Source organism: Chroicocephalus ridibundus, chromosome 12 (assembly GCF_963924245.1).
Source record: "Chroicocephalus ridibundus chromosome 12, bChrRid1.1, whole genome shotgun sequence".
Lineage (NCBI taxonomy): Eukaryota > Metazoa > Chordata > Aves > Charadriiformes > Laridae > Chroicocephalus > Chroicocephalus ridibundus.
The window spans coordinates 18,013,609-18,038,406 of record NC_086295.1 but is presented as its reverse complement, the minus strand read 5'-3'; the positions used below and the strand labels follow the sequence as shown (position 1 = coordinate 18,038,406).

The 24,798-nt window shown below is 47.6% G+C and overlaps 1 protein-coding gene across 7 annotated transcripts in view; it reads right to left on the bottom strand.

Moving 5' to 3' along the window:
* Window positions 1–2,435: 2,435 nt before the first annotated feature.
* Window positions 2,436–24,798, bottom strand: part of NCOA6 (nuclear receptor coactivator 6) — a 50,896-nt gene continuing 28,533 nt past the window's right edge. The window contains exons 10-15 of one of the 7 annotated variants that reach the window (XM_063350507.1): window positions 16,910–17,031; window positions 13,009–16,014; window positions 11,188–11,256; window positions 9,193–9,229; window positions 6,414–6,562; window positions 2,436–3,148 (exon numbers count right to left, since the gene is read on the bottom strand). In XM_063350507.1, coding sequence (XP_063206577.1) covers window positions 3,102–3,148; window positions 6,414–6,562; window positions 9,193–9,229; window positions 11,188–11,256; window positions 13,009–16,014; window positions 16,910–17,031 — 3,430 coding nt within the window. In that variant the 3' untranslated portion in view covers window positions 2,436–3,101. Of the gene's footprint in view, window positions 3,833–5,026; window positions 6,027–6,413; window positions 6,892–9,192; window positions 9,230–11,187; window positions 11,257–13,008; window positions 16,015–16,909; window positions 17,032–24,798 lie in introns of those variants that run through there. The other 6 variants (XM_063350510.1, XM_063350503.1, XM_063350504.1 and 3 more) reach the window with 6 other exon arrangements.

The window sequence follows — 24,798 nt, the reverse complement described above, 5'->3', positions numbered from 1 at the left end:
GGGAGGTAAAGCACAGGGTCACTTGGGCCGGGATGGACCTCAGTTCTTCAGCCCAACCTTCTGCTCGCAACAGGGTAAATACCGAATTCAGACCACGTTGTACAGGGCTTTGTCCAGCCAGCTCTTGAAAAATCGCTAGAGAGAGATCCAGCCACCTCTCTGAGCCCTGCTCCAGGCCCTCCCAGCTGTCCCCGGTGAGAATTCTTTGTTCTGTCCAGCCAGAACCTCCCCTCTTTCCATTTATACTAGAGGTGTCCCCTCCTCCCAGCACCCACCTCCTGGCTCCACCTTCTTCTCCAGCACCTGACAGGGTGATGAAGCCCATCACCCTCAATCTCTCCTCTTTGACCAGGTGTTCCCAGTCCCCGGCCATCTTGGTGGCCCTCTATTTTGTCCCCGTCTACGTTTATCAACAGCTTTGTCGTGTGAGTGGGTGGCGCTGGGAACAAGGTGGTAACGCTCCAGGTATGGTCTAAGCAGGGCCAAGCAGAGGGGAAGGATCACTTCCCTCACCCACTGGCTCCGCCTGTGCCGTGCCCCAGCCCTCCTTGAGGGCTTGGAGCATCTCCCTGATGAGGAAAGGCCGAGAGAGCTGGGACTCTTTAGCCTGGAGAAGAGAAGGCCGAGGGGAGACCTTATTAATGTTGCCAAGTATCTAAAGGGTGGGTTGAAGGAGGTTGGAGCCAGACTCTTCAGTGGTTCCCAGTAACAGGACGAGGGGCAATGGGCACAAGCTGCAACATGGGAAGTTCCGAACAAATATGAGAAAAAACTTTACGGTGAGGGTGACAGAGCCCCGGAACAGGCTGCCCAGGGAGGGTGTGGAGTCCCTTCTCTGGAGACTTTCAAGCCCCGCCTGGATGCAGCCCTGAGTGATGTGCTCTGGGCAATCCTGCTTTGGCAGGGGAGTTGGACTGGGTGATCCCTAGAGGTCCCTTCCAACTCGGAAAAATTCCGTCATTCCTTGCTGCACTCAGCCGGGCTTTGCTTGCCGTCCCCAAGGGCTCCGAGAGCGCAGAGCTGCTCCCCAGCTGGTCAATGCCAAGTGCATCAGTGGGCACCAGTACAAGGTCCTTGGCTCCTTCCCAGGCTCCCTCCCAGGCGTGGGCTCTTGCATCTGTCCTTTCCCGAGGTCCATGTCCCTCTGAACAGTGACCCTGTCCACCAGCTCATCTGCTTCCCCCAAAGTGGTGTTTTCCGCAAACCCGAGTGCATCCCCTCTCTTCCCCTAGTTTTTTGGTACATGGTCATTACCTGTGGAGACGACCTTGCCGTTTCATGGACTTTCCCAGCTCCTCGTTTCCCAAAACATCCCAACGGACCTGACCGGCAATAGCAGAGGTGAGGCCAAGCAGAGCGCACGCCAGGTCACCTGCACTCGCCCCTCGCGCTGCGGGCAGAGTTGGTGGACATCAAAGAGCAAGACCCCGAGGGGGCCTTTCCACCCCACCAAAGGCTTCGGCCGGCGCGGGGCAACCCTGCCTTGTCCTCGGCACGACTGACGTGGGGAACAAAACCCCATTTTGTGAACCGGCCAACTAAAACCGAGGGTGAAGAACCGCGACGTGGAGGATGGAAGTAGTAAAAATGGGCCATTTCAGAAACGGCTTCCTCGGGACTGTGCTCAGGCGTGTGAGTGCATACAGAAATACATGCATATATAAATGTGTACGCGTGGACCTATAATCCTAAAAGAGGAGACACTTTTTGTGGAAATCAGCTTCACGCTACGCCCCCCCCCCACCCCGTAAAGTATGAGAAGTGCCAGCCCCTTGGGGGTGCGGGGGCTGCGGAGCAGAGGGGCTCCTGGGGGTTGGGAAGAGGCATCATTCCCCGACCAGCATCCCACTCCTCCCGTGCAAAAGACACAGAACGTCCAAACTCTGACGGTGAGGACCGGAGACGTCAGCCTTGCTCAGTGTCTATTACCGCGTGCACAAAGAGGTAACTCCTGCCATTAGAAGAGGTGACAGCTTATATCGAATCACAGCTTGTATTTAATCGGTCTTTTCATATACGTCAGTAGATTTTTCAAATTCCGTAAGAGAATTAAAAAGGCAGAAGTATCTCTTTGTGCACCAAGCAACGAGCCATCAGAAAAGCCTGGCTTCTCCGCGTCTCACCGCGCGTGCTCCCCGCAACACTGACCCACTTTCCGCGGCAGCGCACCCAGAGCAGCCACCACCCCCGGCAGCATCCTTGTCCTGGGAAACCCGCCGCAGGCTACCGCGGTTCAGAAAGTCCTCAAACCGTTTAACACGGCATTTTTCTCTGCCGCCTTTTCCTGCTGAGAAGCTTTACGCGCGGGGAGTGCCGTCTTCTGGCTCTCCCCACTCCGTCTTCAGCCCGCGGATCCCCAGGGCGGCCTCGGCCGTTCGTTTCTTGCTTTGCAAGAACAGCTGCATCAGTTAATTCGTTTGTGGTTAAACAAATTCCTTTCTAAAGCTCCATATAAGGAGCTTGCGGGCCTAGAGCTCTAAATAATCCCTTCGATCTTCCTGTTTGGAACGATGCTGCCGTTGCTGCTAATAATAATACAACCCAAATTATAGGACAATAACATTTATTTAGAGCATGAGGGATTCCACATTATACAAACCCTTAAATTTATTTTTTCGTTTCACTGGTCCATTTCTACAACAAATACATCAGGTCTACTATATAATAAAATTATTTACATTTCCAAAGGAGATCGGGTTTGTTTATAAACCCTCTTACTGCTATTCACATACAGTACTTAAACAACAGCACAATACATTATTTCAATACCTAAAAATGACAACCCTGTATTCTAATTCGTTTATGAAAAGTGGAAACAAATAAATTTACAATTGTCTTCCCCTCCCCTTCCATTTCATACAAACACGTTAACCTAATGTGCTAACCCTGGACTTCACTTTGTAAATCCAGGGGGTTTTAGAAGAACCCAGTTTTTTATATCTATTTATCTGTTTTTTAGAAAAAAATCATTTGTTGGGAACAGTATAATATTAAAATGACTTACTGTACAGAATTTTATTTAAAAAAAGAAAAATCACAGCTCAAAATTCCTATCGGTAAATTCACACTCATTTACAAGTTTCATGTTTCCATGCAGTAATTTACTTGGATTTTCTTCTTTTTGACTGCATTGCACTGGCACTCGTCTCTGAAATCAAGAGAAGAAAAAAAGCATGGATACGAAGTCGGTAAGCCATTCCCCAGAGGTGCACAGATCGCCCTTTTATTTTTCTAAAATCACCGGGGGTGGAACCCTGTGCCGAGCAGGATCTCGGCGGAACGGGGCACGAGCCGTCACACCGAGGGACCCTCTGCCCCGACGGCCGCCGCCAGCAGCGACACGCACGGAGCTCCCCCACGCTCCTGCACCGACACCACCTCCGAGCCTCGCCACTCTGACGTGTCCGAAGTCCTAATATCACCGCCTTAAAAAAGGAAGAGTCGTGTATTTTCGACTCGTTCTTTAACCTGAGTTCCCCACGTGCCACGACTCGCTCGGCCGCGCCGCAGAAGGAATTCTCCACGAATCGGCAGCGCCGCCCCGGGCACGGGCTGCGAGAAAACCAGCCCCGAGCGGCGGGGAGATGGTTATAGAAAACCTTCGGAAGATATTTTGGAGCCCGCCACGCAAGTTAAGAATCTAGTTGTTTGAGTCCTTGGGAAAGTCAGGGCATTAGAAACCAAGTCTCCTCCGCGGACGTTGTGATCCACCGAGCGACAGCTTACGCAGAAAGGTACAAAACGTCACCGAGCGCCGCAGCAGAACAAGCGGGAGCGCGCGCAGAAGCCCACAGGGAAAGCAGATGACGTTTTCAGTGCACTTACCAAGGCACTACGTTTCCATTTCACAACGACAACAACAACAAAAAAAAAAAAGAGTAAGGACCAAGGGCGTTTGCATCTTTAGATTTTTTTAAAAATATGGTTTTAAATGTTGGCAATGTATCTTTGGCTCTTTACAATATTTTCCAAAAGCTGCTAGAGCTGTGTGTATGTTCGGAGTCAAAAGGGAAAAAAACTCCAAGACGTCTAAAACTAGAAAAGCAAGGGTACAACCCCCCGGCTCTTCAGTGTTGTATTCAAATAAAAAATGCAACGTTTCAAAATTTAACAAACTCGAAGCTACAGTAAACACCGAAACAGCCCTTGCTGGAAAGGCACTCCAAAAAGTGAAAATACCGATAAAGTACCAGTTTTTGGAAGTGACACATCTCAGCAGGCGCGACTGCCCGTCACGGCAGCTCCCTCCGAGCAGCCCCGGAGGCGTTTAAGGAGCTCGGTCAGCGGAAGCGTTCGCTGTGGCCGTCCCTGCTGCGGCTGCGGTCTCCGGGCTTGGGAGAACGAATGGGGCAGCCATCAGCGCCCGTCCCCGTCCCCGGTCCCTTGCGAGCATCACCGGCGTCACCAGCACCTCCCTCGCCTGCCCCTGCCCCAAACCTGCGCCCCGGAGCACGCCCTGGACGGGTGGGCGAGGGCTGGCGTTCAGCGTGTCTCTTCTCTCCCAGCTCTCCCTCTGCCGCCTCCTTCCCAATGCTTAGGAAGGGAATTCCTACACGACCTGGTCAAAGCCCTCTTCTCCTCTCCCTGCAGTATTTAAGTTTTTCCTGCGCGCCGTTTTCACAGCGACCTTAACCAGCCTCCGTCTCCAAAGGCGCCGGCCTCCCAGCCCCGCACTCTCTTTAACGTGAATTAGCGAGTTTCGCGGGCCACGGATAATGTCACCGTCGGTGTCCCGGAGGAGGCCAGGAGCATACCAAACAAATGAGCTTTCTTGAGCTAGGATTCACTAATAAAAATGTAGGACAGAGTAGGCACAAGTGGCAAACCTCGTTACCCTCCTTCAGCTACCTCACGAATCCTCCGGCCTGTCCCCTTCCACCACAGGGCCTTGGTTTGCCCTTTTTCTCTACGCCTTGGAAGCAGCCGCTCGCATGGCGGCAAGCAACCAAAGCCGGGGGATCCACGGCAAGCGGGACCTACGTTTTCAAGCAAAACCCTTAGACGCTGCAGCAGTTTCAGACACATGTTTTAAAAACAATTATTTTACTTACAGAGGTAAAGGAATAATACAGGCAGTACAAAACCCCTAAGCGAGCTCTGGCGTTATTTAAATTTGATGTACTTTCATGTTCCCACGTTTTCAGAATTTGACGTGCCACTGGTTGTCATCTTTAGGTTTATCCGTTACGGTATGTGGGGCAGGTCACGCCTTTCAGATCCCCTCAAACTCAGGGAAAGTATCACCAAATCGGTTTTACATTGGCTTCACATTTTTCAGACTTTTCTTCACAATCACAAAAGAAAACTTATCGTTACAACACAGACTGAGATTCTTCTGCACAATCCTGCCACAAGAAGTAAATTTAATTAAATTCAGCAGCCACAGAAGTGCAGAACGCATAGGTCCCTCCGTGTAATCTTTCAGAGTCATCGCACCATTACGTATAGCTGGAAGTCTTTGAAACTCTTAAAATGCAAATATTCTTACCATCAAATTTTAGTATCTTCAGTACGGAAAAACGGTTGCTGAATTCAGCTTGACTTCCTTTTGTAATAAATTTATATTAATACCTCTGTGTTCTGTCTGTTATCTTTAAAATACTGGTCGAATGTTGCCTCTTGACGGTCTCTCTCTACCCTCTCGCACAACTTTCATCCATCAGAATTGTTCTGACCCCGAACCGCAAGGAGCTGACACAATTAGCTTCGGGAATGCAGAACGGCACCGTGGACCGTGCACTGCGGCAATGACCGCGCGCGTCACGCGAACGCTGCACGTTTTTGTTAGAGATTGTAACCTGTGCGGAAATAAGGCACGTCAGCAACCGCTACTGCCGTGGGTTAATATCTGTAATTTTAGGATTTCCCGTGTTGTTGGGAGAGCCGCCAAGGCCCCGTGCGCGAGCACACGGCACCCCCGGGCGCCGCAGGCGGCGTTCTGAGCCTGCCTCAACCACAGCACTCGGCTCCGCCAGAGCTGACCGTGCACTTGGGAAGACTTAAGCGTTTGTCTGGTGTCTTTCAGGCTTCAAGGGGGGGAAAAAAAAAAAAAAAGGAAAAAAAAAAAAAGTCACTTTTTGACTTGAGTACGGTCCTTTTAATGGCACCACGTTTCTGCCAAGAGAATTCAAGTTCAACTAGGCAAGCTGGCTGGACACTACGTTGGTGAGTGCTGCAGAAAACAAGTTCCACAAATTTAACAAAATGGAAATTCATACAAGATTTACTGCCGGTGCAGACGTCGGTAAATACTTCAACACCAACCTGTGACTAAATCACTGAAACTGGAGTTAACGGCACACAACGTTTACCAGCTGTAAAGCACTGTTACGAGCCGGTTACCGAAAGGGTTATTATTTGGGGAAGAAGTTACTTCCTGCCCTCTCCAGAGAAAGGACGGCCGTGCGTTTTACCTTTTGCAGTGCTGGATGCAGAGGCTGGTCTGGAGGACCTCTTGCGCTGGCCATTCTCTACAGTTTCCTGTGAAGCGGCAGAATCCTCTGTTCTTGAATTTCTTCTATTTGGAGTTTTAGACTTTTCACAATTCTCTTTTGTCTCATTACTAATAAAGTGGGACAAAATATTTCTGATGAAGTGTAAGAAGAATTACGTTTTTCTATGCAACTCAGACAAGCTGGAGGATGGACCGACACAGGTACCAGTTCCGGACTATTAGCACTGAAGATATGAAATGCTAGAGATACCAGAAGGTTTATCAGATGAAGAATGACCTGAGTAAGCCAGAGTATAGTCCGTTTCTATTAAAAATTATCAGAGGATACAGAATTGAGAAGTCCTCAAAGAGAATATTTTCAACATTAGAAGACCAAGAAATTAGATGCATTATAAATTGTCTGCTCTGTTTTCCACAGGCGCCACCATTACTGAAGTCTAGGAAAAGCAAACAAGTTACATTAGAGACTGCTACGATACGGGAATACAGAGTTGAAATTGCAGATGAACACAAGGAGGGATTACGAGCTCTTCAGGGAGCATGCCAGCTTCTGTTTCCACTAAAAAGGCTCGCTCCATCGATCCAACTGATCTCTTTACATAGTAAAAAGCTTAAGGTTTATTTAAAACTTTCTTCAAGCTTTAAAGCTTAAAGTTAAAATGTTTTTTAACTTTTTTTTAACTGTTTTTTTCTATAACAGAAAGCTTTTCCTGCTACAAAAAAATAATTTTAGGTAGCGTGGAAATCCGCGTTTCTTGTCACTGAGACAATAAATGGAGTGCTACATTTTGTAATTAAAATCCTCCTTTATTTTATCACTCTGAACCCTGTAAACTCATCCCGAGGTTTGGGTGTTTTCTCCTTCTTAACGCCAGACAATTTCCAATGACTAAGTTTCTGAAGATTAAGCTAAACTCGTCTCCTGCAAATTCAAAGGTAAGTCACCGAACAAATTATTCTGCTGATAACGGAAAAGGAGAAAGAAAACTCATTTCATGCCCTTTGGGTGATACTTAGAAGATTTTAGGAAAGGCTGCCTTAATCAGAGAACTGACTGAAAACACACAGAGCAGACCTGTGCGTTACGGAGGTTCCGCTACAGTGTCAGTGTTTCAGAGAATCCTGCTTTGAGAGGAAAAACTACTACAAACACTGGTTGTGGTATGTAACAGCTACCTGAAATAAAACACAGTTTGTCAACGAAAGGAGAGACAAACACTCCCAAGCAAGGAGACACGCAGCAGAGGAGAGTATGGAAGCACGCGGATTGTCTCAGATGCAAAATGACTGCTGAAATCTGTGTCCCCGTAAGTCAGTATTAGGGGCAACCTATAAACCCAATCCCCCAAACAGGTCACAAACTGGCCTCCCGCTAAGAAACCTGGGCGGCTGAAACGACAGCCACCTACTTCAGAGGGCACCTGGAGGCGAGCAAACAGGCAGCATCAGCCGAAGGGCAGTTATTACAGATGATTTTGACAGATTCTAGTGACTAATCCATAGTTTGGATTGTCTCATAGGAACCAACACATCACCCCCTCTCCTTTTCTAGGAGGAAATCAAGTTGGCCCAAGTGAAAACATTTCTAGCGCTTTGTAGGTTGCAAGGTTCCTCTAAGGTTTGTACCGTACGGTGTTTAACTCCGGGAGCTCAAAGCTGACCGCTGTGAGTATCAGCCATCACTAGACTCACAGTTTGCCCGAAACCTTCCCTTCTTTTCCGGTCTTGCTCAGAAAAGCATCAGTCTGGAAAAATCCAACCAGAAATGCACTTGCGGTAATTTGATGTGCTGAATGAGTCCGGAGAACGGTCACGCAAGGACACTTCACGCAGAGAATCTGCTCATCTGCCAAGTGTCGCACCTTCAGCTTTTCGGAAAAATTCTACCCTAGAACCAACTTGTCGTGAAATGTCAGTTTGTAAATATAGTTAATTATTCAATTCAGAGTCATTCCTGCTCTGAGAAGGCGTATGGCGTTACCTCCCTTACAAAAGAAGACGCTGTCTTTTTTCCTGATGAACCAACCGAGCGAGTCACGCCTCTTGCCCTGGCTTAGGGGATCGCTCCACTGACGAGGGAGCATCAAAAGCCCGGCCAGCCGTGCCACCACCGTCACTCAAAAACCTGACGAAGGTCTGTCATTACAGCTGCCTAGACTAAGTGTAAGAGCCTGGTGGGTTTAGACTCTAACAGAAATAGATCTTGGAAACCACGTTTGATCTTTTAATTACTGAATGTCTTAATGGGGACAAGATGGAGTAGCTACTTGGCATTCCTACCAGGTTTCAGCAAGGTGTCAACAAGCAAACACGGAGGAAATCGGGATAAAACAGTCATGAAGGCAGAAGAACAAACTTTAGAAAGACCTACTTTCAGAAAACAAAAACTCACGTGACAGCTAAGCTTGGCATGGCTTTGGGGGTTTTAGTTTTGATTTGTTTTCAGAAAATAACGAACAGTGGAACCATCAAGACCCTTCCAGGATGTGAAACACTCAGGCCTGAAGGGATAAGAGGAAACTTTCCCAAAGCATGAAGACAGACACAGGAAAAAGTTACCGTACATTCTGCATTTCATCAGTGTTTTGAAACATTCAACTATCCCAATTTCTTAGCAGGACAGAAAGGGTATGGTCAAGAAAATGAAAAGCAGTAGCAGAAGTTGTGCAATTGAAGCAAAGAGAAAGGGACTTCCTCCCATGAAAGCTTTATCTATTCTACACAAACTATCTCCTTACCTTTGACCAGCAACTACTGGAGCATTTGTTTCAAGTTCTACAAGAGAAAAAGATAATTTTTAAGTCTGCTGTAGAAGTATGTACCCGCTGACAAGGCATGACTATCTCACATTTTTCTCATTATGCATTAGGTCCGAGGAACAAATTTCTCTCATCTATTGTTACTCTCAAAGCAAAGCACGCTGACTGTCAAAGCACCGCATCAGCCAAGTGCTCCTCCTCGTTACAGCCTGCACAGCTACAACAGAGAAAAGTTAAAAGGAACCCTGCAGAAGAAAACCATGGAGAAGCTTCCTGACTGTAGCCCTTGTCCTCTCCCTTTTAAAACTTCCATTTTGGACAGTTTATTCCTTCTAAAACATCTAGGGTTTGTTAGTTTTAAACCTTAAAAATATGAATCTGGGTATGCACGGAAAATTTTGCCTTAACCCAACCGCCTCTCACAGCAATACCTTCTAATGCAAAGGAAGACAATTTTCTGAAGCCCAAATATACTTCTCCTGAATTGGGAAAATGTCTCTCGGGAGATGATGTGAAGGGAAGTCTGAGCTGCCGCCTTTGTCTCCCTCTCTCCTGGTGATTTTATACATAGAGATCGGCTTTCCTTTTGAGTCTTCACCGCAATGAACAGCTCTCCTTTTCACCATGGAAGATTTCTAACCTTTTTACGGTCCATCTTTTCATTCTCCCCATATCCGCCAGATCCTTTGTTGAGAGGGAGTCGCTACACCTAAACCCGGCACCTCTGGTGAAAAACTGCCACTGGGTTAGGGATTGCCATCACCGTGCCACGTCTGAACTCCTCGTCACCTCGCCTCTCGCCCCCTCTCATAGCGTACCCCCTCGCGCCACTAAACACCCTACCAGCTTGGGGGCAGCGGTGCACAAAACCGTGGCTTTAAGATCAATTCAGTAACCCAAAGTTTGCCAGGGTGTGCACATTGAATAAAGGTGTAAAAAAAAGTATGAAAACAAGTAATATCTGTCCCCCTTATGGTAAATACCCCTTACAGTTCGTGTTGTTGGAACACCAGACTCTTCAGCGTAAGCGTGCATAGCGCCGTCTGGGAAAAAGGGACGTCTTGGTAATAAAACAGCTTAAGCAACACAAGGAAAGAGTTGCTTTTCTTCCTACCCAAAATCTGAACAGGGGGAATAGCGAGTAGTAAAAATCAATAACGTCGGTGCTTTTTCCTCCCAGCAGGAAGTCCCTAGTGCAGCCACATCAGCCCTGGGGCAATGACTCAGATGTAGAGCGACCGGGGGCACGAACATCTCTGCTTAAGTGGAAGTTTAAAGAAAGCAATTCCGTGCAATTTTCACGTTCTGAAAGCTCTACTTCTAATCATAATTAGAGATGGCAAATTGACGGAGAGCGGCACTTCCCATGTGCAAGTCCACGTCAATCCATTTGCCCTACTCATTTTGGGAATGACTTTTTGGGAACACCACAGAACCGGCGGTGAAACGCCGTGATAACAGATGGCAACAACAAAAAGTCATCTGCCGGGGCTCCATCCCTGAAACACTGCCGAGGGTTCATTAAAAGCTGGACAGAAAAAAAAAGGATTACAACTCTCAAAATCACATTCCCAGCATGGCTTTTGAAAATATTTTCAGAAGTGTCCCTGTATAAAAGAAAAACTCCTGTTTGCCCTTAACGAAACTTCAGAACTCAAACACAACGTGTCATTACAAATCCCGTCCTTCCAGCTTACGAGCGAGTATCTAAAAACTGCCTTAGTGATTTTTTAATTTGTTTTACTTGATCCCATACTCAATCGCCAATAAGTCTTTGGAGACTTCTAAAGCACAACGTATCTAACAAAGGAAAGCAATCCCAAAAGCACAAACAATAAAAAAGAGAAACAATCCCCAAGCTATCAATCAGGCATATTAGTGACCATTAAATATGCATTAAAATAAATGCTTTTTCAGTTACAAGCATAAAGAGTTTAGTTCACCTATATTCTGCTTTTCCAAAGTGAGATTTACCTGTTCTTTGAACAGTACTTTCTGATGTTGCAACTGAACTTTTTTTCTGTGTTAAATGTTGAGAGGACGCTAGAATAAAAGTAGAGGGAAAAAGCATTATTTTCAAAGGGAGTCACAAGGATTTTCCGTCGTGCGATCGGGCTGCTTTTACAAAATGCTGTATCTTCCATTTCACCGTATTTTTTAATTTACGGATGCAATTTTTTTAACCCACCCTCTACCCTCCCCCCACCACACACACCTCCCCAGTTTAAAAAAAAAAAATTGGCAAAACTATCCCAAGCAAGTTTTCTCACACTAGAGTAAGTGGTGAAACCACCGTATCATAAAACACGTTTGCAAAAGTAAGTTTTTCTCCAGACTGAGAAATTGAAGAAAGTCCTAGAAATTAAAGAGTTTAGTCTCTCTCAGGTTAATGCTCATTTCAAGAGAAGTTCTGGGGAAAACCAGCATCTCCGTTAATAAATCAATGCTCTCACTCTTTCAATTAAATCGCAAGAGTGCAAAATATGCTCCACAGGCTCCCTTGAAGTCCTTCGGCAACATGCTCACGTGACTTCACATTTCTTAGGTTGCCAAGTTAAAAAATGAGATGGAAAAACAATTCTTGTTGGGCCAATGCTTTCTGGTCTTCTCTTACACGTGACAATGAACTTAGGAAGAACACGAAGAAAAAAAGTTAAAGATTCCTGTTTAAATACAGAATATTCACTTCCATTGTCCTCCTAACAAACCAGCATTCCTTCTGTGAAGCTCAAAGGAAGCATTTGCATTCTCTAATGGCACGCAGCTCCGACATACACCCAACAGTCACAGGGAAAGTCACTTTCAAGCCGAAGTTCTCGGTTCCACTGACTTCTGTGGATTTTTTTCTTCCACGATTTCACCTTCTGAGTCTAAATTCACGATGTAAAGCCCAACGGATACTCAGACAGCTTCCTTCAAGAGCGAGGGGTTTTTTCCCCACCGTTTTCAATAGATTAAAAATGGTATCAAGAAATAGCAGGAATGTCATAAATAAAGTCTGTCAGATCACCAAATCACAGAACAGTTTGGGTTGGGAGGGCCCAAATGATCATCTTGTTCCCTGCCATGGGCAGGGACACCTCCCACTAGACCAGATGCTCAAATTAAAATAGTAAAGGGAGAAGACGGTTCACCTGTGAAGGTATTTTATGTTTTTCAATTGGGTGTAGTTCACTTATAAACACTTTTTCAGGTATTTCTCTGAAATGAGCATTTTAATTTTAGCATTTTAATTTTTCCCTAGACGTTAAGTGGGTTTGTGTTTTGATTATTTTTTTTTTTTTCTTCTGGAGGTCATTCAGCTATTTCCCTACAGGGTTAAGCTTATTCCAAGAGGGAACTAGTACGATTAGGATTAACTCAAAAGATCATAAATTAAGTCAATAAATTGAAATAAGTTGTAAACATAAAAAGTCTCCGGCAAGACTGAGGCAGACTACCAGTATATTTACCAGTACAAAAGGCACTTTAAGTATTACTTTTGTCATTACTGACACATCCACTTTTTCTCCCCGCTTCTAACAGTTACGCGAAGTCACTCCTCTATTATTGCATCAGACGCTTGTGACAAATGCCCCACTTACGCAGTAAATGTAAGCTGAAATAAAACGCCTGGAACGTGAATCTTAGTGAAATACAAGCCTGTGTGCCCACTCGGATATTAGAAACAAAAAAGCAGCTGTCAGCCTCGGCTACAGCGTCTAAATTTTATTATGCTCACGGAAAAAAGCCCCTTCGGAAGTTTACAAAAGCGATCTCATTCCTTGCCCTTAGGCCGGGTGGCACTGGACTTACCGGCACTTTGTAGCAGTTCCTGATGTGCTCCTGCCTTTTCCTCGGCCACGCCGACCCCGCTCGGCTCGGCGGGCAAACCCCCGAGGCTGCTGCCGTTAGTGCTGGGGGCGGCGGGAGCGGGCTCCGGGGCGGCGGGAGCGGGCGCCGCCGCCGGCACCGTGCTGGCAGGAGGAGTGCCCGCCGTCACACCTGGGGACACGGAGGCAGGAGCCGCAGCCGCAGCGCTGACGCTCGAACTGCCAGGCCCAGAAGTGCTCTGTTTTGTAAGACTGGGTGCTGGGGGCGTCACAGTTTTATTCTCTAGTTCTGCTGGTGATTGCTCTGTTCCCAAGCTGTTTGGGACCGACGTTTCTACTCCCTGACCTTCCGCTTCTCCGTCCAAAGCATACTGCTCTTCCCCTTTCTCAAGGGAGCCAGTGACTTTCTTGCACGCTTTCGTCAGCAAGAGTTGGCCAATCTTGTCTACTTTTCCCTTTCCCTTACTCGATGAAACAGGACTGCGTCTGTTCCCAGATCCTGGACTACTCGTAAGAAGAGGCGAAACAACAGGTCCAGACTGCGTGGCTGTAACAGAGCCCTGGTCACTTGTCCCGGCGCTTTGAGAAGTCTCCTCCGGGCTGAAGTCTTTGACTTGCTGAGCAGGGACATGCGAAGGAACACTGGAAGAAGTTGTAGCGGGAGAAGGCAGTTGAACAGGAGGTGCCAAGGGATTAAGAACCAGTGGCCTGCTGGTGGGAATACTAGAAACAGGACTGCCGGATGATGTGCTGGGAGGAGCGGGCCCAGAGGAGAACTTTATATTCTGCGGTATATGCAAAGGACCAACAACCGCGACCGACTGAGGCATCAGACTAGAGTTAGAAGTCATCGGGGCTGCTGGAATCGTACTTGGTTGAGAGCCCTTCATAACCTGAATTATTGACGATGAGTTTATAAAAACGGGTGTAATAAACTGCGGCCGGGCGCTAGACTGAGCTGCTGACTGTCCCTCGGAAACCATAACTTTGTTCCCTACGTTGGGCATTGTGACAACAGTCGACACTAATGCAGGTTGCAAGTGAGAAGGCAACGGTGCTGATGTATTAGCAGAGGATGTAATAGGGTTTGAAGTTACAAAAACTGTTATCTGGTTGGGGGGTAAAGGACCTGAAATAGAAGAAGAGCTGACAGGCCTTTGCATTACTGGAGGAACACTCTGTGCAACGCTTGAGTTTATTTCTCCCGGTTCCTGGTGCCCTGGATTTGAACAAGGCTCATTATTTTGAGGCAAGCTAAGTGAATTAGATGGCTCTTTGCTCGAGGATGAATCCTGTAGTGGAGGAATGACAGCTATCTTCTTTAGCTCCTCACCAGTGGTGACTATTGGTGCCATTTCAAGACCAGTCAGCCCAGGGGGCTTAATGGTTACGTTAGGAGCTCCAGAATTATCAAGAAGTTGACTTAAAGAAGTTGGTGCCTCCCTCATAGCCGGAGATACCATGGTTTTACTTTCCTCCAAGACCGGGAGCTTACTGGTGTCTACGGGCGGCCCATCTTTTTTCGACTGTTCTTCTGGAACCAACATCTTAATTTCTGGAGCAGTAGGGATACCTTTTAGGTCAATGCTGGGCTGGTCTTTGTTAGCTTGGACACCTTGTGCACTTGGACACTCATTATCTTGAGGCAGACTAAGGCTCTCTTTATTGTCTTCAGGAATGCCAGTCACAGCAGGTACAGAAATTGCAGGATTCTGATTACTTAGCATGTTATTATTTTGAAAACTTGTAGTCACAGGTGTTGGCAAAGAAGAGGGACCAGCCATCATATTTCTTTGTAATTCCATGTTCTGCAAGAGAGACGGATTCTGCTGAGTTGTCAATGATAATTTAGCTGCTTTTGAATTCTGTCTGCCAGGGCTTGGTGTAGTTTTCCTACTGGATCCAGGACTGGACCTTCGACTATTGCTTGGACTTGCTCTCTTTGTTCCTCCAGTGTTGGTTTGCTTTCCTGAATTAATGACCATGCCTTCCAATTTGTGTGACTGGGGAGCAGCAAAACTAGACTGATTGTTAATTGTGAGATTTGATGGGGCCTGTCCGATGGCCTTCAAAGTAGTTGGATTAAGACCCTGCTGATCAAATCCTCTATTGAGATTAGGCCTGGGAGGTAAAGGAATATTAATCTGGGGAGGGAACAAACCAGCTATAGAAGCATTGAGTCTCTCTGGAGACAAGCTAATTTCTGATGGTTCTGTGCTAGGTGGACGGTTATTCGGCGTCTGAGGATAGTACGGCCTTGGGCTTGCTCTGTTTGGGGTTTTAGGCCTTGAAGTTTGTGACGGGGTGGCAACATTTGGAAAATGGTGTGTAAGAGTGCTAGGCAGAGAATTGGACTGCTGCTGGGGACTCGCACCTTGGGCAGTTGAAAGTGGGGATGGTCCAGGTTTGGGTCCCGTCATCATTAATTGGTTCTGTGAAACTACTAAATGAGACGTCAAATTATTCTGAGCTCCTGATGCTGGGGGGCCTTCAGCTCCACCTCCTTCTGGAAGGGAGGATACTGATGAAACGTCTCCAAGGGGTGAGCTGGAAGGATTCTGTACGTTATCTGGATAAACCATTTTTCTTGCATTATTTCCCAGAGGAGGATTGCCTGGCAAGGAAATTCTTTGTTTATCAGGAGACGGAGGCACTGATCCAGGACCTTGGAGGTTAACCATTACCGACATGTTACCGCTCTGCTGCATTGGCATTCGTTGAGCATCTGGATTCAGAGGCCCTCTAGGTGGGTGAACTCCCTGTGGAACAGGAAGCCTGACTGATTTGGGATCCTGCTGCATCATAAGCATCATCATCATCTGCTGCTGCTGCTGCTGCTGCGGTGTTTGTGGCGGTGCCTGGGCTTGCTGTGGTGGTGGCTGTGGCGGCTGCTGCTGCTGCTGCTGCGGCTGCGGCTGCTGCGCATGAGGCATGAGTTGAGGTGGCATCTGCTGAAGTGGTCTTTGTTCCACTGGCTGAGATGGATAGCCTGAGACGACAAAGATGATACGTTCATGACAACCAGAGATCAGAGAAAGCAGAACTTCTGTAACGAACAGGATCAGAGAGTAGAGCCAGGAGCCTGTTTATCTTATACAAGAGCCCCATTAATGAAACAGGCTTTACAAATAAGGACAGAGATTTTACTTAATTCTTAAAAATATTTTCACTTCATGTATGAATGACTTGCGTGACATTTAACTGGAGATCGCTTAGCGTATTGTATCAGCTACTAGCTATCGCTCCAGATTCATGCCACCCGAAAAGTCTCTGCAACTGTCCATGGGCTTGCTTTCACCTATAAATGCAGAGTTGGACTTTCACTAATTAATACTCCTTAAAACAAACTTAAGAGTTTGACAGGCCCTGTGGTACATGGACTAGTGTATCTCCTACAGATCTGACATTTTTTAGTGTACAAAGTAGAATCTGGCCAAAACGGTGCTAAGAACCACCCGTGTGGCTTAGAAGGCAAATTCCTTGGCAGACTTTGGATTTTTTTGTCCTATGTGCAAAGGATAATTCCAACTGCAACCCCTATTTCTTAATTCTGAAAAATCAGCTATTGGTTAATGCTAAATTTTTAAAGCGTCAGTCTGTGCTGCAGCTAGAAATACAGAATTTTTTATCAATTACGTTACGGGTGAATAACTACGGTAATCAATATGATACCTGCAGGATGATACATGAGAACGGGGCCCCCTCTTCATTTCGAGCTACTTCAAAGAAAACACGTAAACAATGGAACCGATTAGTTACGAGGAGGAAAAAAAGCTTTGGGCTTGAATGCGTGAAAAGACAAATAAAACAGAACTGTCACAAAGATCAGTAATAGCTCTTCTATAGCTACGACATTCAGATAATGCACAGAAAAATCCTACTACCTGGCGGCCGACTTGCAAAATCTGACAGTTTAGGGCCTGAATTATCTAAATTCATTCCTTGTTCTCCAGACATCGACGACTGATCACTCTCCTCCAGGCCAGCTGGACGTGCTTCTGAAGAACTGCAAGAAAAATAAGTGCAATTAACATCCGGCCCTCACGTCAGTGGTTGGCTACTGCTTCCATAATGAAGTACTCAAGCAATTAATTCCTAGCACTTTTCATAGACCTGCAAGTAACTCACTAAAATGCGCCAACGCCTCTAGTATAACACAATAAACTTGAACGCAGAGCCCTGCTCCACTGCCAGTCGCTCCTGTGCCTTAAATACTACCAAAAAGGAAACAAGTTGCATCGTGCTCTATTGATCTTAAACATTTCTTTCCTTTGTTTCTACCTTGAGTCTGAGTTTTATAACTACGAGTATGCCAACGGATATTCCAAATGACACACATATATATGTTTAAATTAAATAGGCTTCTCTCCAATACTGCTGTGACATCTGCAGAGATAAGTATCATGGGTAGATGCAGAGAAATGAATTTTAACAGTAGCACCGTTTCTTCCAGTATTGTACCCAGAAGTGACTAGCTCAGGGTATCAGAGGCCAAAAATGCATGGACGTTATCAGACATTCTAAGTCACCCACCAGAGCACTGACCGTTGTGGGATGCTGAGCCTCTGTAACTGCTCATAGAATCACAGAGTGGTTGGAGTTGGAAGGGAACTTAAAGGCCATCTTGTTCCACCCCCCTGCCCTGGGCAGGGACACCTCCCACCAGACCAGGTGGCTCCAAGCCCCATCCAGCCTGGCCTTGAACCCCTCCAGGGATGGGGCAGCCACAGCTTCTCTGGGCAACCTGGGCCAGGGGCTCACCACCCTCACAGCAAAGAGTTTCTTCCTGATATCTCATCTAAATCTCCCTCTTTCGGTTTAAAACCGTTCCCCCTCGTCCTATGGCTCCGCTCCCTGCTCCAGAGTCCCTCCCCATCTCTCCTGGAGCCCCTTTAGGGACTGGAAGGGGCTCTAAGGTCTCCCCGGAGCCTTCTCTTCTCCAGGCTGAACTCCCCCAACTCTCTCAGCCTGTCCTCAGCAGAGGGGCTCCAGCCCTCGGATCACTTCCGTGGCCTCCTCTGGCCCTGCTCCAACAGGTCCATGTCCTTCTGATGTTGGTGGTCCCATCCCCCCCAGCCCTGCTGGCCATGCTGCTGGGGATGCAGCCCAGGCTCCGGGGGGACTTTCCAGGCTATGAGCAAACATTGCCAGGTCACGTCGAGCTTCTCATCAACCAACACCCTCAAGTCCTTCTCCAGGGGTACTTGATGCTCCTCGAGACTCACTGGGACAATTTAAAATTGTTCACATTCAATGCCCAATACTTCCACTGAATCAAAACAGCTTTTGCGGACCTAGAAAAAACCAAGTTTCTACAGGTATCGATACATATGGTCAGAGGAGGGAAGATAAAGAGGGATGAAGGGTAAAAGACCTTAACTGCTTATCGGCTTCATGAATATACGAGGGCTGTAGGGAGATCTATGTAATAAAAGCTCTGAGTTAAAATCAAAGACATCAAAATAAGCCCACTGCCAACAAAGAGAGGCAGAAGCATGCAGGAATGCCAAGGACAATAGAAATTTTCAGCAAAATAAGAATATGAAGTACATAAAGGCTGAGAGATCTATTTTATAGTGCTACTTGAGAGTAACAGTTTCTGGCACCTGCACAGCTGACATGGAGAGACCCAGCCCTGTCCTAATGTCTTATTTCCTACCTAACCAATGTTCAAAAAGCAGCGTGTGACTGGAAAGTCCCCGAACTTTCACTGGTCAAAACTGGGGAGAACATAAACCAAGACAGAAGAAAGGTAAGGAACGGGGCACACAGAGAACCCTTTCAAGCACGGCCGCTGAGCGGGCAAGTATTGCCAAGGCAAATATCTGGAGTTAAACCTTTTGTCTAATCCAGCAGACCACCAATTTTTGTGACGCAGTTGTTACCCAGAGGAGCTGCAGCCTTTGATGCAGGTGCCAGCACCGCGAACTGCCGAAAATGGTGAATATAATCTTAAATTAGTAATTTTGCCACTTATGTTTCCTTTGTAACGGTGGGAGATTAAAAACGCCACAGTCAAAGATTAGACGAAAAGCTGACGCGGAGCATCACTGCGCAACCGTGTTTAACCCAGAAAACAATCGCGGTGCAAAATGGATTCTCAGAAAACATCTCCTGCCAGGCGGGTCTCGTGGGGCAGGCTCTGCAAGCCCTGCAAAGCAGACACACGTGGCGTTTGCCAGCAAAGGAGAGCAGTTATTGCAGGAAGGACTGCTGCCGTAACTGCTGGCAAATTTAAATACAACTTGCATTTTGAATGTAGCTGACACTCACTGGGCATACTTAACAACCACCAGCCATCCAAAAAGCCCCAAGTTCTGAATGCAAATAACAAGCAAGATGAGAAGTTTGTGTGAGACGGACAAATATTCCGTATTTGTTCTTCTTTCCTATTGCTCTGGACGTAAAACAAAACCAACTGCACATTAGGTACAGGATGCCACAAGCGAGCCTGGTATTAGGACTGTCACAAGGGAACCCTTTGCTCCGCCGGTTGCATCCTCAAGCACAACCTCCAGATACAAAATCCCTCGTCAGAGCGGAGAGAGAACTCCAGGAGTCATTAAAAAAAAAAAAAACAAACAAAACTTGGAAAAACAAACCCAGAAAGGGCTGCAGATGCTGAAATAAGGTGGGCAAAAATAAAATTACAGTACCCACGTCAGCAGAACCAGCCCTGCCAACACGGTACAATGCTCTGCGACAACTTTTGCTTTTACAGAAAGACGTTCACCCTCTGATGCTCGATGACTCTCATTCCCTGTGTGTCCAGGGGGAGCGTGTCACCTCCAGCCCGATGGTTACCAGCTCTCCGAGTTTGGGTGAGAAAAACCTCCCTGCCCCGCAGCGCTGATCACCGTCCGCGCACCACACCTCCCACTGGCTCCTGCCCCTCTCAACGCCAGCGGTGACGGTACCCAGCGGGTTATTTCTGTTCTCCCAGTGCCCACGATGTTCATGGGCTGAGGGGAACGTTAAACAACTGTTTGTGTGTGTATTTAACAGAATTAACGAACACGCTTTCTCACATTTCACCTAGCATCTTTTTCCTCAGTTTACATCCCATTACCTGTCTTTGGGTTCAGAAAACGGACATGATCACTTTTAAACAACCTACTTTTCCGAAACGTCTCGGTTGTCATTCCGATGCTGAGCTGCTCAATGAGGCAAACCCTTCAAACTCAGCTGAACAGACTCTTTCAATAGTTCACTTCTCCTATTTACATTCCAATATGGCTCAGTCTACAAACCGTACTACTAATGGTACTTTTGCTACTATATTATTATACCTCAGAAATGATTTCTAAGAAAAAAAAAAAAAAAACAGAATAATTTTTAGTGTGTTTATCAAATCAGCTGCATTTCCAAACAAGGTTTGCGGCTCCAAATGGTAAAATTTCTGAGGAAGAATACTGGAGAAAAAGCCGACATGAAAAGCATCTTATTTGCTTCTGATGCAAAAGCAAGTGGTCCAAAGCAGATTTAAAAGAACCAGCAATTCCAAGACAACGCTGAGCTTGCCTAACAATGCCAGGGAAGCCAAGAGGGAATGAGGCAGGAAGGTACCAGGGCCAGCTTTCATTGCAGTCGCCCTCCTTTTGCTGGAGAATAACCCCAAAAACATTTATAAGAACAGCTCCCTTCTTAACGCTCCTGCAAGGATAAAGAGATCAATAAACAGCCCGTTAAGAAACAAAATGCTAATCCATATCGGGTGACAAAAGGGCATTCTGCAGGTGGCAATGGCAAGAGAAGATTCACCGAAAACTTCAGTGACAGAGTAAGTGCAAAGTGGTATTTCCATTAAATACCCTGAAATCTTATCAGAAGCCCTATTTAAGAGCTAGGAATTGAGCTGTCATAGCTCGATAGAAAAGCCGTAAACCAGCTGTCTTTTACTGTGAAAACTTTTCAACAAGCACATCGTCTTGTGGGGCTTTGTAAGCTCAGAGGAGAGCTTTAGATGTCCATTCATCCATACTCCCAGGCCACGCTGAAGCTGGGTCATCATCAGTAAGACCACTGAAAACAAAATCCTAACAAGGCTTTTGTTTAACGATTAACACATTTTCTTTTCAGAAGAGAGTGCCAACTCGTCTGCTCCCTCTGAATCCTTTGCCACGGCAAGACAGCTCACTGGAGCGGCGATTACCATATTTTATTGGAATATATTTAGAGTTGAAGCGTTTTCTTTTTTACACGCAGCACCAGATCTTTCCTACCTAGAAACACAAGGCCGTTTCTGTCTTTGATACGGGCCAAAAAAAAAAACCCCAAAAAACTTTCCACCGACTGACTAACAGTGACGCCAGGTTTGCGTATTCGACCCCGATGGAGATGAACCAGCAGTGCCCAGCGGCGCCACCCAGGCTGCTGTCGGGCAGTGGCTCTGCGGCAGGGATGCCCCATCCCTGGAGGGGTTCAAGGCCAGGCTGGACGGGGCTTGGAGCAACCTGGGCTGGTGGGAGGTGTCCCTGCCCAGGGCGGGGGGGTGGAACGGGATGGTCTTTAAGGTCCCTTCCAACCCAAACCGTTCCACGATTCTAGGAACATGAATGCTTTTGATACAAAGCAAAATAAGACATTGTTATCGTTTGAAAGACATCTGGATAGCTTTGAATGTCAAGTGAAAACCAAACAGGAAAATATCTGCTTGCTCTTTATCTGAGACTCTCTGCAGGATCTAGTGTTTCAAAAGCAGGAAAACGCACATTCTACCGTTACACTACTGCTATTCTTTACAACTTTACAACAACACGACACTACCGCGTGCAATATGCTGTCACAAGCCACTGCTGCCAAATTACTTGCACTTAAAATTTCCGGAATTGCAAAATGAAGACACCAACGTGCCCTCGTATCCCTCCTTTCCACGTAGCCAAAGACTATTAAAGCTAGAAAGCCCCACACGCCGTCACCTACGGCCCCTCCTGCAGCAGCACCGCAGCGGGATGGGATGGATGGTGGCTGCTGGGGACTGTCCACCTGAGCCCTCTTCTACACATCTCAGACCCTGACGAGGCGTAACAAGTTGGGCACTGCAAGAGGCGAGCTGGGACCTCAGCAGCGGTTTCCAAGCGTCACGGTTCCAGCTGAGATGGAGTTAACTTTCTTGCTAGCAGCTGGTGTAGTGCCATGTTTTGGATTTGGGATGGGCATAGGGCGATAACGCACCGATGTTTTTGGTTGTTGCTGAGCTCTCAAGGCCATTCTGCTCCTCACTCCACCCCGACAGCGATGGGCTGGGGGGGCACAAGACGTTGGGAGGGGACACGGCTGGAACAGCTGACCCCAACCGCCCAAAGGGATGTTCCACGCCATGTGGCGTCACGCTCAGTATATAAAGCTGGGGGAAGAAGACGGAAGGGGGGGATGTTTGGAGTGATGGCGTTTGTCTTCCCAAGTCACCGTTACGCGCGATGGAGCCCTGCTGTCCTGGGGATGGCTGAACACCCGCCTGCCCATGGGAAGCGGTGAATGGATTCCTTGGTTTGCTTTGCTTGCGTGAACGGCTTTTGCTCTACCTATTAAACTGCCTTCATCTCAACCTGTGAATTTTTCCTCACTTTTACTCTTCCGATTCTCTCCCCCATCAGAACTCGGGGGAGCGAGCAAGCAGCTGCGTGGTCCTAGTTGCTGCCTGCGGTCAAACCACAACAGTCTTTTTTGGTGCCCACCATGGGGCTCGATAGGTTGAGATAACGACAGATTTGATTGGAATGTGCTAGATGGAATTTATAGCTGTTATTGGTGTTTAGCTATTAATTGGCAGACCCCCGTACCTGCCACGGCGCTCGTTTGCCTTACTATATATTAGAGTATTGTGCTCATTAGTGGTTGCTTCTTGCTTTCGCTGCTTGCTGTACTGCCGACTGCTTATCGTCCTACTCCGCTGGGCTTGGGAACGTTCTGATAACAGCAATGGCGATGTGCCTGGGCCGGCGGATGGCCAGGGCCGCTGCTGTCTGTGCTGCCGACAGGCTAGAACAGGGTCGAAGCAACTCTGCAGACACTAAGGCCAGTGAAGGAGGAGGGCGAGAAGGTGCTTTAGGCGCCAGAGCAGAGATTCCCGTGGCGAAGACCATGGTGAGGCAGGCTGTCCCCCTGCAGCCCACAGAGGTTAATGCCGGAGCAGGCGATGCTTGAAGGAAGGGACCCACCCCGGAGCAGCTCCTGAAGAGCTGCGGCCCGTGGGAGGGAGCCCCCGCTGGAGCAGGGCAAGGGTGTGAGGAGTCCTTCCCTGGAAGAAGAAGGAGCAGCCAGAAATGTCCGAGGAACTGACTGCAGCTCCCACTCCCCATCCCCCTGCGCCACTCGGGGGGAGGGCAGGGGGGAGCAGTAGAGAAATCGGGAGTCAAGATAAACCCAGAACTTGAGTTGCGTGTTATGGGAATTACTCCAGCAGGAACCCCTTGTTGCCAGCCACGCTAGGAGCAAGGGGAGGACTTCACTGCAACGTTTAATCCTTTAACCTGGTCCAAAGGGACCAGGGGTGGAGACTGTACTGGATATATCTTTATATTGTTGTAACCCATGATTTGAATTGCGTGTTATAGGAATTGCTACAGCAGGAACCACCTGAACCAAGGGAGGACAAGCCTTGCAAGAAGCAGTGCCAGTGCAGCAGTGACCCGACCTCAGCCGCCTTTGGTGCCCAGCGACTCCACGCAACACACCATCCCTCCTGGCCCGGGTGACTGCGGGGCAGATGGAGCCCAAGGTCGTGGCCTGGATGAACTTAATGGACATTTTGTGGACATTTACGGACACTTGGCAGACATTGCACAGGGGTGGTCCATGGACTAAGGGAACAATATCTGTGTATTATATCAAAGAGTGGGAAGGAGGGTGGTGGTGAATGAGGTTGTAATAAATAGTGTGGGACCCGAGCATGACATAAATGATATGGAGTAAGGGGTGGAGAAAGTCATGGTTCCAGCTGGGATGGAGTTAACTTTCTTGCTAGCAGCTGGTGTAGTGCCATGTTTTGGATTTGGGATGGGCATAGGGCGATAACGCACCGATGTTTTTGGTTGCTGCTGAGCTCTCAAGGCCATTCTGCTCCTCACTCCACCCCGACAGCGATGGGCTGGGGTGGGGGGGCACAAGATGTTGGGAGGGGACACGGCCGGGACAGCTGACCCCAACCGCCCAAAGGGATGTTCCACGCCATGTGGCGTCACGCTCAGTATATAAAGCTGGGGGAAGAAGACGGAAGGGGGGGATGTTTGGAGTGATGGCGTTTGTCTTCCCAAGTCACCGTTACGTGCGATGGAGCCCTGCTGTCCTGGGGATGGCTGAACACCCGCCTGCCCGTGGGAAGCGGTGAATGGATTCCTTGGTTTGCTTTGCTTGCGTGAACGGCTTTTGCTCCACCTATTAAACTGCCTTCATCTCAACCTGTGAGTTTTTCCTCGCTTTTACTCTTCTGATTCTCTCTCCCATCGCAACTCAGGGGAGCAAGCGAGTGGCTGCGTGCTTCTAGTTGCCGCATGGGGTTAAACCACAACACCAAGTTGCCCCAAAGTTGGAGTGCACCCACACGTTGGCCACTGGGTTCTAGGTGAGTTACTTGAACCAGGTTTTCACAGCTGGCCACGGACTGTGTACTCCTTCAGACTTAATCTGAAACCACATGGCCTGTTTTGCAGCAGTGTTGAGCTGACAGGCCGTACCATGACCATATATAATTATATTGCAGGTATTTGAAAGACTTTTTTCAAGGCCCGTTAAGTTAGCATGCTTTGCTTTACCTTTGCTATGCAGCATTTCT